The sequence below is a fragment of the Manis pentadactyla genome, chromosome 15, assembly GCF_030020395.1.
Source record: "Manis pentadactyla isolate mManPen7 chromosome 15, mManPen7.hap1, whole genome shotgun sequence".
NCBI classification, from domain to species: domain Eukaryota; kingdom Metazoa; phylum Chordata; class Mammalia; order Pholidota; family Manidae; genus Manis; species Manis pentadactyla.
In genome coordinates, this window is record NC_080033.1 from 16,044,506 (window position 1) to 16,062,649 (window position 18,144).

Genomic DNA, 18,144 nt, shown 5'->3' on the forward strand with positions numbered 1-18,144 from the left:
CCCACCTTTCTTTGGTCCCATAGTGGCCAGATATGGATCCCTGTTTTCCACAAGCAGTTGGAATCTCAGTCTCTCCAAATATTCTGCCTGCCTTAGGTTTCCAACCCAACTAATCTCCAGAGCTCTATGTAATGTAGGTTTGTGCTCCCAGAGCAGATCTCCAGAACAGTGTGTTCAGAAATCCAAGGCCTTCACCCCTTCCCTGCTCTGTTTCTCTTCCTCCCTCCAGGAGCTTGGGTGGGGAAAGGGCTTGGGTTCCTCTGGATCACGGCTTTGGTACGTTACCCTTTCCATTGAGGTCTGCTGGTTTCCCCAGGTATAGACAGTCTGCTGCAGCCTTCTTTCCTGTTGCTCTTTCAGGATTTGGTGCATTTGTTATATTTTCATATTATATGTGGTTTTTGGAGGAGGTTTCTGTCTCACCTCTCACACTGCCATCTTTCTGCGAGCATTATTATAAAAATCTTTTTGTGGACACATCTTTTTATTTCTCCTCAGTAAACAACTAGCAGGTAGTATTGCTCATTCATAAGCAGGTGCATATTTCACTTTTGTGGAAAATTCCAATTTTCAAAAGCTACTGTACCATTTTAAACTAACAGCAACATGAGAATTTTGATTGCCTCTCATTTTCTTCTCTGTTGTCTATTAGGGTATGATAGTATATCTTTGCAGTTTTAATATAGATTACTCTTATGACTAATGATGATGATAACTTTTTCAGGTGCTTTTATGTCTTCTTCAGAGGTGTCTGTTCAAATGTTTTACTTATTTTTTAGTGGGTGGTATTTTTTATCCTTGTGGAGTATGAATTTACATATTCTGAATATAAGCCTTCTGCTTTATATAAGTATTGCAAATATTTTCTCTAGTTAATGGCTTGCCTAATTATTTTAATAGTGTCTTAAAGCACATGTTTTTAACTCTGATGAAGTCCAGTTAATCGTTTTTTCTTTTATACAGGCATACCTTACAGATATTGCGAATTTGGTTCCAGACCACCGCAATAAAACAAGTCAAATGAATTTTTTGGTTAATAGTGCATGTGAAAGTTATGTTTTGCACTATACTGTAGCCCATTAAGTGTGCAATAGCATTATGTCTTAAATATATATAAATACCTTAATTAAACAATACGTTATTGCTAAAAATTGCTAACCATTATCTGAGCTTTCAGCGAGTCATAATTTTTTTGCTGATAGAGGGTCTTGCTTCCATGTTTATGGCTATTGACTGATCAGTGTGGTGGTTGCTAAATGCTGGAGCTGCTGTGATAATTTATTAAAATAAAAGAACAGTAAGGTTTGCCACATTGATTCACTACCTCTCATGAATGATTTCTCTATTCCATGTGATGTTGTTGATAGCATTTTACCCACGGAGTCTCTTTCAAAATTAGAGTGAATCCCCTCAAATCCTGCCGCTGTTTATCTGACATTTAAATTCTTTGTTGTCATTTCAACCATCTTCATGGCATCTTCACCATGAGTACATTCCATCTCAAGAAACCACTTTCTTTGCTCATCTGAAGAAGCATCTGTCATCCATTAAAGTTTAATCATGAGATTGCAGTAATTCAGTCACATCTCCAGGCTTCACTTCTAATTCTAGCTCTCTTGCTATTTACACCACATCTGCAGTGACTTTTTTCACTAAAGTCTTGAACCCCTGAGAGTTATCCAAGAGGGTTGGAATCAACTTCTTCCAAACTCCTGTTAATGTGGATATTTTGACCTCTTCTCATGAATCACAAATGTTCTTAATGGCATCTAGAATGTGAATCCTTTCCAGAAGGTTGTCAATTTACTTTGCCCAGACCCATCAGAGGAATCACTATCTATGGCAGAAATGTATCTCTTATAGACTTGGAAGTCAAAATCACTCTTCATCCATGGGCTGCAGAGTGAATGTTGTGTTAGCAGGTATGAAAACAACATTCATCTTGTTGTATATCTCCATCAGAGCTTTTGGATGACCTTAGTGCATTATCATTGAGCAGTAATTTTTTTAAATTGTATTTTTTTCTGAGCAGAGGGCTTAAAATATTCAGTAAATCATGTTATAAACAGTTGTGTTGTCATCTAAGCTTTGTGGCTTCATTTATAGAGCATGGGCAGATTTAGCCTAATTCTGAAGGACCCTAGGATTTTCAGAATGGTCAATGAGCTTTGGCTTCAATATAAAGTCACATTAGACCCTAACAGAAGAGTCAGCCTATGCTTTGAAGCTTTGTAGCCAGGTACTGACTTTTCCTCTAGGTATGAAAGTCCTAGATGGCATCATCTTCCAGTAGAAGGCTGTTTCATCTGTATCGAAAGTCTGTTGTCTAGTGTAGTCACCTTCATTAATTATCTTAGCTAGATTTTCTAGATAACTTGGTACAGCTTCTACGTCAGCAGTTACTGCTTCACCTTGCACTCTTATGCTCTGGGAACAGCTCCTTCCCTTAAACCTCATGGACCTGCTTCTACTAGCTTCAGACTTCTTCTGAAGCTTCCTCACCTCTCTTAGCCTTCACAGAATTAAGAGTTAAGGTCTTGATCTGGATTAAGCTTTGGAATGTCATGGCTGGTTAAATCTTCTATTGAGACTACCAAGACTTTCTCCATATCAGCAATGAGGCTGTTTTGCTTTATTATCATCCATGTGTTCACTGAAGCAGCACTTTGAATTTCCTTCAGGAATTTTTTCTTTGCATTCACACTTGGTTAACTGTTTGGTGCAAGAGGACTAGCTTTTGGCCTGTCTCAGCTTTTGATGTGCCTTCCTCACTGAGCTTAATTAAGTCTAGCTTTTGATTTAAAGTAAGAGATTTGAGACTTTTCCTTTCACTTGAATACTTAGAGGCCATTGTAGGGTTATTAACTGGCCTAATTTCAGTACTGTTTTCTCTCAGGAATAAGGAGACCTGAGGAGAGGGGGAGACACAGGGAACAGCTACCTGATTGGTGGAGCCATCAGAACACACAGAACATTTATCAATTAAGTTCACTATCATGTATGGGTGCAGTGCATAGCATCCCAAAGCAATGACAGTAACATCAATGACCACAAATCACATTAAAAAAATTATAATGAAAAAGTTTGAAATATTGGGAGAATTACCAAAATGTGACACAGAGATACTAAGTGAGCAAATGGTGTTGGAAAAATGGCACGGTTAGAGTTGTTTGGCCCAGGGTTGCCATGAACCAGCAATTTTCAAAAAATGCAATATCTATGAAGTGCAATAAAATGAGGTACACCTGAATTATTTCTTTGACTTCTTAAATATTTGCTTTCTCCTAGATTGTAAAGGTATCTTTCCCTGTATTTTCTTCTAAAAATGTTATGGATATTTTGCTTTTCTTTTAATTAGTTCTGTGGCCCATCCCATGTTAAATTTTGTTTATGTAAGGTAATGTTGAGGATCTGTTTTTTCACATAGATATCAATTTGTCCCATCATTTGTTAAACTGAATTACATTGCTCTGGTGATCTTATCAAAAATTGTTTGATGGTATTGGTGTCAGTCTATTTTTAGACTATTCTTTCCTTTGATATGTTTTAAGTCCTATTGCCAGTACTGCCTGGTCTTTGATTATTGTTCTTTGTAGTAAGTCCTGCAGTCAGAATAAGTCCTCTAACTTTTTTATTTTTAATAATTGTTTTGACTATCCTAGGCTATTTTCTTTGCAAATACATTTTAGAATCAATGCCTTGATTTCTTTAAATAAATGTGTTGGGAATTTTATAGTGAGAACTAACATCTTAGTAGCAGTATGTCTTTCAGTCTATGACAATACAGTATCTTTCCATTTATTTGGCTTCTCTAGTTCCTATAAGCAATATTCTCTTATTTTTAGAATAGAGGTCTTATTTCATTAAATTTACCCTGTAAGCTTTTAATACTTGTAAATAGTGGGATTTTTTAAATTTCTTTTTCCTGTTTGTTGTTAATATATGTAACCATAATTGATTTTTATATAATGACTGCATACTTCTACTGATTGTATTGTTTTACTATTATTGCTGTTTTTGTTTCTGTATAGTCCTTTAGATTGTCATGCCTTCTTGAAATAAGATATTTTACTTCTGTATTTGCATACATCATTGCTTTCATTTCTTTTCTTTATCCTGTTATACTGATTAGGACCTACAGTACAATGTTGAATGGAAGTGGTGAGAGTGAACTTCTTAGCAGTTCACTAAATTTAGCAGGAAGACATTTAGTATTTTATTCTTATGCTTCATATCAATTCTGGGCTTTTCATAAATGCTCTTTATTAGATTCTTGAAGTTCTGTTTTCTAGTTTTCTGACAGTTTTAATTATGCATCAGTGTTTCTCAGCTTTCTATAATTATTATTCCCTATGGAGTCTTTCCAGAGATTTTTTTTTCTAATTGCTCCCCCATGAAATTTTAATTCCATAATCTATTTGCGTTCTTTTCCCTTTGGAAGGCAAAAAACCATTGTAATATCTGAGTTTTCTTTCAATTTCCTCAGAAACAATTTTGCTCCTTTGGGAAAAATGTCACCCCCATTGAGAATGCATGAAATACATGAAGCAAAACTGATAGACCTGAAAAAAGCAAGGTAATTATAGATTGATATATAAACACCCCTCCTTCAGTAATTGAGATAACAAAGAGAAAAAAAATCAATAAGTCTACTAAAGGCTTGAAAACACTATCAATCAATGTTATCTAGTTAATCTTTATAGAAATTTTACATGGAACATTTATCAAGATAAACCCTATATGCTGACCATAAAACAAGTAGCAACAAATTGAAAAGAACTGAAATCACAAAGAATATGTGGTCTCTGACCATAACAGAATTAATTTAGAAATCAAAAACATATCTCTAAATTCCCCAAATATTATGAAATTAACCACCACATTTCCAAATAGCCCCTGAATCAAAGAAGAAATCCTGAAGTAAGTTGGAAGATATTTTGAACTGAATGGTAATTAAAACAACATATCAACATTTGTGGGATACAATTTAAGCAGCCTTTAAAAAAAAATTATCCCTTTAAAAAATCAGGGTCTAAAATAAGGGATCTAAGCTGTCACTCTAAGTAGCTAGAAAAGTAAAGTAAACTCAAAGGTTAGTACAAGGAAAAAATAAAGACTAAAGCAAAAGACAATGAAATATATAATGGAAGAATAATAGAGAAAATGAGTGAAGCCAAAAGCTAGTTCATTAAAATAATAAAATTAATAAACCACAACTATATATATATGAATCAGGAAAAATAGAAGACACAAATAATCAATTTCAAAAATTAAAGAGGCTATATCACTACAGATCCTACACACATCAAAAGGCCACTTGGGGAATATACAAACAACTTTATGCCAACAAATAGAATAGGAGAGAATATTTCCCAGTTCTTTTATAAAGCGGGCATTATCAACAACCAGAGGCACGATGAGAATCAAAAACTTGGTGCCAGTGCTTTGACTTATGCTAATGTGCCAGCATTTACCCACTGTATTATTCATATTTTTTATTTTCTGTGTTTTATGATGTTTGACATCTTTGAGGGCCTTCCTGGTGGGGAGAGATTACCCTTCCTGGAGCTAGTTAACTCCTAGAGATAGTAAACAACTTGTTGGTAAGTCCACCTTTCATATACAAACCAACCAATCTCAAGTCCATACCGTTAACCACCTCTTTTATCTAATTCTCACACACCAAGCCATTATTTCCCCTGCCCTAAATCACCTAGGGCCTGGTACAAGACAGCTAGAGATCATCTCTGTAACCCACAGCCTGCCAGCGCTGTTCAAAGTAGCTAATCCTAAGTGGCTCCCCCTGCCCTGCCTTGCCTTTCCAACAGAAGCAAGCCTCATTAAAGGCTCTGGTCTAGGCTTTCCCCACACTTCTTTCTGCCTTCTGACCAAACCCGTTGCTTCCCCATGTGGCCCTGTGTGGCATGACATGCCCTCTCAGGAATGTCATTACTCAGTCACCTACATGAACTAAAAATCCATGAGTACAAATGAAAAATCCACCCATTTTGCCCCATTAGTGTGAAATGAACACAGTTAAAAAGACCAGTGAAGTGTTGTTATTAACAAAAAATAGTTTTGACTTTATGGACTGCCCCCATAAGGATCTCCAGTACACAAAGTTCATGAATCACACTGTGGGAACTACTAGTTTAGGCCTTTCTTCTTGTTTTTCATCTCTTTCTTTAACATTTTAATCCTCTGTCTTCTTTTGTTATAGCCTCCTCTATATAGGCATTCTTAAATCTAACCAAAATATAAAAAGGAAATCATTGTTTAATATTCATCTTTCTCTTAGTTTTCATTCTCTTTCCTTCCTTTTCCTACGCAATGCCTTATACTTATTTCCTGTGCTCAGTCTCATATCCCATTCTCACTATGAATCATCAGATTTCAAAATCCATATGCCTTGAACCAAAGTGAATTTCAATATCACTTATTTTCAATAAATTTTTTTCCAATAAATCTCCATGTTTCATATCATAGCACTCAGATTCCTGATATCTACCCAGCTTGATTTAGGTGAAAAACACTAATTCATTCTCCTCCTGTTTCCCTGAGTGCATTTTTATATCTTGGTTGCTCTTCTTCTCTGTATCTATTTTGCCTAGGAAAATAAGTATTTGTTGAGTAAATGGATTTTATTTCAATAGGCTGTCATTAGTATCCTTAAAGGATCTTTCTTCATTCTCAGTTCTTGTCTTTAAAAAATTTCTTGAAGATATAATAATCTGATCTATTCTGAAGTTGTGATTTGCTTGTTTTATGTGTCTTTCAAATTGACATTTTTAAGACATATGCATCCCTGTGTTTCTTGTGGCATTATTTACAATAACCAAGATATGGAAGCAATCTAAGTGTCTGTCTATAGATGAATGGTTAAAGATGTACTCATATACAATGGAATATTACTCAGCCATAAGAAAGAATGAAATCTTTCCATTTGCAACAACATGGATGGACCTAGAAAGTATTACATTAAGTGAAATAAGTCAGACAGAGAAAGATTAATACCTTGTATTTCACTTATATGTGGAATCTAAAAAAATAATACAAACAAAAAAGAAATAGGCTTATAAATACAGAGAATAAACTGGTGATTGCCATAGGGGAGGGAAGTAGGGGGATGGGCAAAATAGGTGAAGGGGATAAAGAGGGACAAACTTCCAATTATAAAATTAGTAAATCACAGAGATGAAAAGTACAGCATAGGGAATACAGTCAATAATATTGTAACAATTGTGTTTGGTGACAGATGGTAACCACACTTACCACGGCATTTTGCAATGTATATAAATTGTCAAATGACTGTTATACACCTGAAACCAATATAATACTGTGTATCAACTATACTTCCATTAAGAAAATAGATGTTTTCAGTCTATTTCTCCCACGTGAACTCTAGTGGCATATTTTAATCTGCCAACAGCAATATAATAGTCAGTTGTCTCTCCTTTTGGTTACTGATATGTCAAACATACTGTTATTATCTTGACTTTATCCTTATTTGTTTCTATATCCTTTTGTTCCCTCCTCAGTCCCTTATATATCGGGTTGATTCCATCATGTCTGCTGTACTTTCTTAATGATCTCTCCACAATTTGTATTACTTTATTTCACTTTGTGAAATATCTGTACATCCTCTCATATTCTCAATTGACACTGTCATCTTCCAAAATGAGAGCTATGTATTATTTCAGGTGTAGACTGCTATAATCAATATTTGGATCTGCCATTTTTCCCCAGTTCTTTAGTTAGTTTAGTTCTTTAGCATATCAATATGCTAAAAAGATACCACTTATTATATGAAATTTAAATCCCTTCTTTTTCAAGGACTGACAGAATACTATCCCATCTGATGATTCCAAATGTATTTCTCTTTGTGGCTGAGAACAATTGCTAATCTCTATTAGTTCTAGTCTCCTAAATGTACTCCATCCAGCTGATTTTTTCCTCACAACTGGACATTTCATTATATATACAGCTGCTATATGCCCATATGAATACTTGTGAAATGAATCCTAATTATAAGTATAGTAGTCCACACAAGACCACCCTTACTTCTGACACTAAATAAATGTGGGGGACCCAATACTACCTCTAGGATTAATTTGCTGTATAGGACTCATAGAACTGACTGAAAGTTGCAATATTCAAAGTAATGGTTTGTTGCAGATGAAGAATATACATTAAAATTAGCCAAGGAAGGAAAGTACCAAACATGGAGCTTTTAGTACTAGCCTTCTCTCTGTGGAGTCATGGACAGTATTACTTTCCTGGTGTGGCAGTACATACAGAATATTGCCAATGAGGGAAGCTTCACACAAGTCTTGTGTCCAGTTTATGTTGGGGCTCCATCACGTAGGCATGATTGACTGCCCACATGACTGATTGCAGTTTCCAGCCCCTTAAGAGGTCAAGCTGATACTGTGTGACACAAAGCCCCTATCCTTTATCACATAGTTGATGTGGCTCAAAGACCTCACCCTAAATCATATTGTTATTTTCTGGCTGGTCAAAGGCTCCCAGGAAAATACACTACTGTCAGGCATGACATTTCAGGGCTTAGAGATTACCTCTGAAAGTCGAAGACAAATGTCAGACCTCTCTTTGGCAATGTTATATTCTTTAACATACAGTACTACATATCCTTTAGTTAGAAGATCAAGCTTCACTTCCTCCATGATATGTTACTTGACAACTCCAAACCATGACAAACTTTTTTTTTCTGTGTTCACATTCTACTTAGTATGTATAACATGTGAACACATCTTCTGATATGATCTAATAATTTGATATCTGATTCAACATTGTTTTATCTGAGTCTTTTTTCTCCATATCATTAATAATTCCCCCAAATAAGGTCCTCTCTTTTACTCCTTATTGTAGCTTATAAGAAAGACTAGATAGTCAATAGTTACCTGATTGTCTGTGGTACCATGTAAGGAAAACATCTTTCTCATCCATTCAGAAATCATTTAATGGCAAATGTTTTTAGATATACATGCCAAGGTCACATCCTTCACCTCAGATAGCAGTGTGTTAGTGTATATTCAGAAGGTTTCAAAGAAGATAATCAATAAAATGTTGACTTCCAGGAGCATAAGTTTTATCTGGGAAGGCAGTATTATCAAATTTGAACATTTTACATATAATACCCATATTAAAATAACATGTTATTGAAAGATTTCTTCAAATGGATGGCCCTGAATATACTTATATTCTACTTTCAGACAAATTTGAAGGTTAGAAAGAATATGTGAAGACTTTTGGATAAATTGGATAGCATGTCCCTGAAGGTGGCTCTCAGGAAAGCAATGTAACTCCAGTTACTAATATTGATTAGTTTTGTGTGTTCTAGAACTGTACATAAATGAAATTGTGCAATATGTACTCTTGCTTTCTATAAAAGTGTTTGAGAGTCAACCCTTTTCTCAGGTTTTTTCCTTTTTATTGCTGAGTAGTGTCCTATTGTATAAATACATGACACATCACCTGTTCACCTTTTGATGGATAATTGGGCAGTTTTGTTTAGGGCTATTATAAAATGCAAGTCATCAGTAAGATGAATCCATCTTTATAATTGTGCCACCAGATATGGGTGGTAGTAAGGTAACAGTAGTAAAATATAACCATACATATACATCGAAGAATCCAGTCCTTCACAGCCCTGATAGCAGAGTTAAGGTATGTTACTGCATTGGGAGGAAAACTTGAAACCGTCCTTCCCTAAAACTGAAAGAGTAGTTCAGCAAATTGAAAGAAAATGTTAGAGGTGGTGGCCAGGAGAATTTAGTTATTGATAACTAAATGGAAGAATAAATCGATGATAACAGCAATCAAAATATACAACAATTATATTCATGTTGCAAGTATATTTTGTCCTCTTGTTTATTGTATAAGTCCTAATGGAAATATGTTTTCCTAATTCTTCCCTTTCAAGGGAAAATAAATCACAGTTATGTGGAGAGTTAGGGCCTCTACTATAGACTCATGTTTCTGTCAACACTAGGAAATGAATGCTTAAGAAAGTTCATTTGCCATTGATGGGCTAAATACAAGTGAGGATGAAACAAGTGGAAGCATCCTATCACACATTTAGGCATGAGGAAATATATAGGCTTTTCATCACCACCTGAACATTTTCCTTGCTTACTGTTTAGTACCCTTGATAGGCTCACTACATTCTCTCTGAAAGTGTGCTTTCTAAGAACAACCCCAACTTCTACCATCTTTTGTCTTTTGTTTGCTTGTCCTTATGTTTATTACACCTGCTCGGTGTAGCTTGTATTTATAACGTGCCAAAGATATGTGTGTTCCTTTGCTTATGCCAACTTTTCCTCATATTAACAGTGTCGCTGGATTTGTGTTTATGTTCTATGCATTTTCCCTACCAAACATTAATTTATTTTTACCTTTCTGTAGGCCACAATAGTGAGACAGTCCCACCATGGGTTGTTTCTATATACATCCAATCTATAATGTTTACTTGAAGACTTACAGTATTAATATATTCTTTTCTAGAAGAAGATGGGAAAGCTGAAGATGTTTTAGTGAAGTTCAAAGAATACCAAGACAGACATTCTAGATCAGTCATATTCATCAACCACAAAAAACTAATTAAGGAGAGAAGTAATATTTTTGGGAAAACAATTATGGTAGGAAAAAACCATATTATTTCAAAAACAATACCATGTGAATATAAACCTGATGGTAAGGTTTTTAAAAATATTTCAGAATTAGTCAGTAGAAATATAAGTTCTGTAAGAGAGAAGTTTGGTGAAAGCAATGGATGGGAGAAATCACTCCTCAATACTAAGCATGAGAAAATTCATACTGCTGTGAATCTCTATAAACAGACAGAAAGGAGTCTGAGTGGTAAACAAGAGCTTATTCAACAGCAGAAAGTTCAATCTCCAGAGCAATCATTTGAACATAATGAAAGTGAAAAATCCTTCCTTATGAAAGGAATGTTATTTACACATACTAGAGGTCACAGAGGAGAAAGACCCTTTCAGTACAATAAAGACGGAATAACCTTCATTGAAAAGTCAAATCTCAATGTCCATCCACAAACTCTAATGGAGAAAAAGCCCCATGCATACAGCAAATTTGGGAAATTCCTCTGCAGGAAGCCTATTTTTATCATGCATCAGAGATCACAAACAGAAGAGAAACCCTTTCAGTGTCCTTACTGTGGGAATAGCTTTAGAAGGAAGTCATATCTCATTGAACATCAGCGAATTCACACAGGTGAGAAACCTTATGTTTGCAATCAATGTGGAAAAGCCTTCCGCCAAAAGACAGCCCTCACTCTTCATGAGAAAACACATATAGAGGGGAAACCTTACATTTGTATGGATTGTGGGAAGTCCTTCCGCCAGAAGGCAACCCTTACTAGACATCACAAAACACATACTGGGGAGAAAGCCTATGAATGTACTCAGTGTGGAAGTGCTTTTAGAAAAAAGTCATACCTTATTGATCATCAGAGAACTCACACAGGAGAAAAACCATATCAATGTAATGAATGTGGGAAGGCATTTATCCAGAAGACAACCCTCACTGTACATCAGAGAACTCATACAGGAGAGAAACCCTATATTTGCAATGAATGTGGAAAATCCTTCTGCCAAAAGACAACCCTCACTCTCCATCAAAGAATTCATACAGGGGAAAAACCCTATATTTGTAATGAATGTGGGAAGTCCTTCCGCCAGAAGGCAATCCTCACTGTTCATCAGAGAATACATACAGGAGAGAAATCCAATGGTTGTTCTCAGTGTGGGAAAGCCTTTAGTAGGAAATCAAACCTCATTCGTCATCAGAAAACTCACACAGGAGAGAAACCATATGAATGTATGGAATGTGGGAAGTTCTTCAGTTGTAAGTCAAACCTCATTGTCCATCAGAAAATTCACAAGGTAGAAACCATGGGAATTAAGTAAAAAATGTGACTTTTTTGTAAAAAATGTAAAAGTCATAGTGAACCCTGTACATTATGTTGCTTGCAATTGTAATATTCAAGAGCTGAAGATACTATATCACATATTTACCTGTTTCCTAGCCTATAAAACACACAAAAAAATAATTAGTAGGCAAATTAAATGACAAAAGTCATTGAAAATATAAGCCTAAGTTTTCCATTAGTAGATTCAGCAAACATAACATTATCTGTTAAAATTGCTGTAAACATTTAAAATTGCTTATTTTAATACATATCTTGTTCTGAACAGTTGGCCAACTGGCCACAGTGAGCAGAAGTGCTTTAAAAGAAAGGAGGTGTGAACTGAGTTTCTCACTGAAAATATGGAATAAAAATTAGTGGTCACCTCTGCAAAGTTAAGCACAGTTCTGACTTCTAATATTATAAATATATAAATTGGATTCTACATCATGTATTATATGGCTTGTTTCACTCATCACTGTTTCTAAACCTCATCATCAGTGCATGTGGCAGTTTATTTTCATTCTGTATAGAATTCCATTATATAATTATATTACAATCTACTCAATCTACTGTCAATGGACTTTTTCATTATATGTGGCTTAGGTCATAATAAATAGTGTTTCTGTGAACATACTTATCTTTCAGTATACATACATTCATTTCTCTTAGGAGAAATGTATATACTTAAGAGTGGAATTGATGGGTCCTTTATGTTCAGTCAACTTTGGTAGATACTACCAAACTCAGAACTTACAGAGCATGAGACAATTCACTGAGAAGGAAAATGTTTTCAATATGGTGACGGTTCAAATCAGAGAATTCATGCCTGAGGGAAACTCTATGAATGTTGTCAAAACTGGGAATCCAAATATAATGTGTGTACAAAGGCTTTTAGCCACAGCCTAAGTCTTATTTTAATACCAGACAAATGTAATAAATATGAGATTGTTTTTAGCCAATGGTGACTTATTTGAAATAAAAAAAAACGCATATTAGAGAAAGCAAGGTACCTAGCATCTTCCTTGCTCAATGTTAGAGAATTCTAACTGAAGAAAAATCCTAGGAGTATAATGAAGGGGGTAGGGGATAACTTTTACCCTGGCCTATATCTTTCTGGTAATATAAAAAATGATGAATATGAGAAAGCTTTCTGCCATAGCTGAATTCCTACATACCACCACAGAATTAACATTGGATGGGAACTCTTTAAATGAAATAAGAATGACTGTAACCATAGCTCATTCCTTATATGACATCAATGAATACATACTAAAGGAAGATTAAAACGGGAACAGATGAGGCTTGGAACTCTAAATATAGGGAAAGCTGTTTCCATGGAAGACATCCAATCATAATGAGATCATAATGATCCAGAGTCTGTGTGTGGGCACCCTGATCAATTGCCACAGCTAAGCTCCTAGCCATCATCCAGTATCATCTGCCAACTATATGAATGAGCCATCTGGGACATCCAGCCAAATCTTCAGATGACAGTAGCCCCTGCTGACATTGAACTGGAACTAAATGAGACCCCAAACACAAACTGCTCAGCTAAGGCCCTTTCAAACTCCTGACCCACAAAATGGTTATATTTTTCCAAATTAAATTTGATAAAAAGAAAGGGAAAATATTAGTATCTATTTATCTTATAAAAATAAGATACAGATATTTGGATTCCTGATTCAATGATCAAAAGTATGGTGACTACTGGGTGATTTCGGCATAAACAAAAACTGGTCCTGAAATACAGTTGAAGATTTGGTTTTATGTCTTGTTTACAATTATATACCTAAATAACAATGATGATTCATATATGTATCTCATTTTCTGGCAGTAAAGTATACTTATCAACTTGGTTAGTTTATCTATGCAAATGCACACTTTTCAATTTTGCAAAAAAAAAAGAAAATAGTTCCAAAAGACCTGCTGTGGATAATGCAGAGGGAAGCAAGTTTATCTTCAATAGAGCCTCTGCAGTCATTTCCATGAGGTTCCTGAACTAAGATGCAGAAAGAAATAAAAAGTGGAATCTAATGCAGATAAGTACAGCCATGTTCTTGTAGGAGGTACTTTTAAATGCTTTGAAGAAGTCTAAATGAATTTTTGCTTTCTAACAGCTGTTCATAAGAAGCTGCTTCTCAGGAAAATTAGTTCTAATAATTTATAATTTGGTAAGAAACAGGATTGGGCTTTATTCCAGACTCCTGTATGAAGATTTCTTTTAAGAAGTTGGGGATGTTCTTTTTAATTAATTTTTATGGATCTTTATTTTGTAAATGAATATATGAAATGAAGACTTTGCATCTAAATAATCTAATGGTCAGTGAAATTTGGGTAGCTCTGGGGAGTTAACATGGTTTTGGAATCGAAGTCTGCTTACTCCTAAATATATGCAACAGAATAGGAATTAATTTGCAAATTCATATTTTATAGACCTAACTGCAATGCAGTGTCATTAGATGAAAAATACTTAACATGTATAAAGATTTCATCAGTTCAAAAGGACTGACAAGACTCCACAAAGCACATCCATGTAATGCTTTCATTTAAAAGCAAAGGATGTTCTTCACCAAGAGGAAGAAAGGGTAGGTAAGCGTTGGTGGGGGTGTGTGTCTGAGAATCATCCTCGTGCAAGCTCCCTAGTGTCTTCATTCTGTCTCCAGGTTAAGCCACTAAGATCTGTGATCTTTTCTTTGGGAGAGCTCAAGGCAGAAGTTCCCAGCACGGGCTTTTATGGCCCTCTGTTCACTGCTTACATAGTCAAGCTGGGCTATCTAATCATTTATGTGATTAAGCATACTGGCTCTGGGAGTCTCCAGGGGAGTTCTGGACTTTAAACATCGCCTCATATATCTCTCTGCCCTATCAAGAGCCAAAGCCAGACATCCAAGCATCATGAAGATAATGTCAGAGCTTTTCCAGTCCAACTGTAAGTCAACTCCGTCTAATAAATATGGTTCCTACATCTTCTATGTATTTTCTTATAATGTATGTACGTAAGCAAGAATGTTGCCTCACTTCCTGTCTCCCCAGTATCAGAGTATACACAGAGTATTTCAAAACTGAAACTTTCTCACCAGGTAATGCTTAAATCATTCCACTTAATTTGTGGTCCAGCAATAGAATCAGGCTTGCCATGCTCTGCCACATCAGTAATATGCAACAGCAAAATATACAAACATCAACACTATAATCTAAAATTAATCTGGGGTGGTCTACCATTTGAGATATCCATCAGTTTATAATCTGGGGTTTTTCAAAACACTAGATGTGTGATGATTCAAAGCACTGATAAGGATATAGAACAACTGGAACTCTCATGCATTGCTAATGGGAATGTAAAATGGTGAAGGCACTCTGGAAAACAATTTCACAGTTTCTTGAAAAGTTAAACATACTTCCTGGGTGACCCAACAATCCCACTTGAAGATATTTATCCTAGAGAAATGGGAAGTTAATCACACAAAAATCTATATGTCAGTGTCTATAGTATTATTTATAATCACTAAAACTAGAAATAACCCAAATGTTCTTCAGTGGCTAAATGCGTACACCATGGTATACCCACACAATTGAATACTAAGCAATAAAAACAATGATACATGCAACAGTATGGATGAACCTCACATACATTATGCTAAAAGAAAGAAACCAGTCATTAAAATTTATAGTATGATTTGCTTTCTATGACATTTTGGAAAAAGTAAAAATATAAGGACAGAGAATATATCAGTGATATCCAGGGGCTAGGTAGGGGTAGGGGAGGCCCTGAATAGAAAGGGTACTTGAGGGAATTCTTTGAGGTGCTGGAATTGTTTTGTATACTCTTTGGGGTCATAAGTATAAAAATCTATGCAAGTGTAAAAACAGAACTGTATACACACAAAAAAGTAGTGAATTAGAGTAGTGACATCAGCAAGAGGTTGGAATAAGAATTTCCAGCACTCATCCTCTCACAGAAACATCAGTTTGAATGATTATCCACACAAATAAAAGTACGAACTAATAAATTAAGGTAGGAGATTATAGCATTTGGAAGGAGGATGGAAATAAGACACTTTGAAGAGGATAAAAAAGAATGACTTCACATTACCTGCATCACTGCTTCCCCAAGCTCACACAGTGATGCATGGAGAGAGATATCTTCTGTATGAGGAAAGAGTAGTAAACTGAGCACCCTTTTCCAGACACCCTAGTACTAGACTCCCCCAGTGGACCCAAGCTCCAGGCCTGTCTCAGTGCCAGGACAGCCCCTGGAACCCAGGCTCCAGGTCCACCACTATTACTCAGGATTCAGTAATACTTAGTCTGCCCCTGTGGACACAGACACCAGGCTCTAGGCTAGCCACCAAGACAGGCTTCAGACACACCCTCTCACCATGTTGGCCCCCACAAACACAGTTACCAGCCTGGCACCCATGAACCCAGGCTCCAGACCCACCCCCATAGTCCCAAGCATAAGGCCTACCTCCACAGACCTACCATCAGGCTTGTCCAAACGGGCCATAGCACCAGACTGGCCCCCACAGACTCACGATCAGGCCTATCCCCATGGATTGAGACAACTCTAGCACCAAGGCCAGCTCCCACAGTCTCAGGCTCAAGGCCTACCGCAACAACAGGCTAGCTCCTATGGACCCAGACTCCTGGCCAAGCCCAGTTAACTCCAGCACCAAGTCCTCCCCAATAGACCCAGGCTCCAGGTTTGCAACACAAACCCAAACAGAAGCCCAGCCCAGTGGACCCCAGCACCATATCAGCTATCATGGATCCAAGCTCCAAGTCTGCCCCTGCATCCCCAGACACCAGGCCCATTCAGGGTACCCAGTGCCAGGCCCACCCATCTGCTAGACCCATGCATCAGAATCAAGCCCACCAATGGTTCCTACCAGCTGACCTTCCCAGAATCTCTGGACAGGCTAACTTGTGAAGGAATTTCACTCCTGAGGCCAGCATGCAAAGACTGGGAGAGGTTCCAGTTTCTTAAAAAGACACCAATGCAGGGCCAAAAGGATCACAAATAATCAGACAAATAGGACACCACCATAGGAAAAAAATAGCCCAACCAGCCCAAAAGAAATAGAGATCTGAAAACAGCCTGAGAAAGAACTCAAAATAATCATTTTTAAAGAAATTTGGTGAGCTATAAGAAAACAAAACTAAAAATCAGGAAAATATACATGAACAAAATGAGATAGAACAAAGAACTAGAAGCCATAAGAACCAAACAGAAATTCTGGAGCTGAAAAATACAATGACTAAATTGAAAAATTCAACAGAGAGCTTCAGTAGGAGGCTTAATCAAGCAGAAGAGAGAATCAGCAAGTTCTAGGATTTGCTGCTCATTTGAAATTATCCAGTCAGAGGACTAAACTTAAAAAAGTAAAGCCTACAGGAATTATGGGGCACCACTGTGGGTATCAATATATTCATTTTGAGGTCCCAGAAGAGGCAGGGGAAGAAAGATTATTTAAAGAAAAAAATGACAGAAATGTCCCTCATCTGGAGAGGGAAATGAGCATCCACATCCATGCAGCCCAAATACCTCCAAACATATCAGACATAGAGATCTTCAAAAAAGCGCATTATAATAAAATTATCAGAAGTCAAAGAATTTTGGAAGCAGCGATAGAAAAGTAATTTGCCACATACAAGGGAACCCCTACAACACAATCAGCAGATTTCTCAGCAGAAACCTTGCAGACCAAGAAAGAATGATATATATATTCACAGCGCTGAAAGAAACTGCCAACCAATACTACCAGCAAAGCTGTCCTTCATTCCCATAGAAACATAGGCTGGAGGAGATCATAATTACTGGACTGCTTTACAAAAAATGCTAAAGGGAGTTATTTAAATTGAAATGTCCTTTAATGAAAGGACACTAAGTATCAACATGGAAACTTAGAGAAGTATAAAACTCACAGTAAGTAGTCAAATTCAGATTACTATAATCCCATAATGGTGGTGTGTTAATAATATAGCTAGTATAAAGGTTAAAAGACAAAAGTATTAAAAAATAACTACAGTAATGTGTTAGTTGATATACCATGTATAAAATACATAAATTATGACATCAGTAACAAAAATGTAGGTGGAGGAGTTGAAGTGTAGAAATTTTGCATGTGGTCAAACGTAAGTTGTTTTCAGCTTAAAATAAACTTATTTTTTATGTGAGCCTCCTGGCAACCACA

At 36.2% G+C, this 18,144-nt stretch overlaps 1 protein-coding gene across 7 annotated transcripts in view; it reads left to right on the forward strand.

Moving 5' to 3' along the window:
- ZNF382 (zinc finger protein 382) overlaps positions 1-16,734 on the forward strand; it is a 28,899-nt gene extending 12,165 nt beyond the window's left edge. For 2 of the 7 annotated variants that reach the window (XM_036885746.2, XM_036885742.2), the window contains exon 5: positions 10,525-16,730. In XM_036885746.2, the coding sequence (XP_036741641.1) occupies positions 10,525-11,948 (1,424 nt within the window). In that variant the 3' untranslated portion in view covers positions 11,949-16,730. Of the gene's footprint in view, positions 1-4,582; positions 6,971-10,524 lie in introns of those variants that run through there. The other 5 variants (XM_036885749.2, XM_057493464.1, XM_036885747.2 and 2 more) reach the window with 5 other exon arrangements.
- Positions 16,735-18,144: the final 1,410 nt, after the last annotated feature.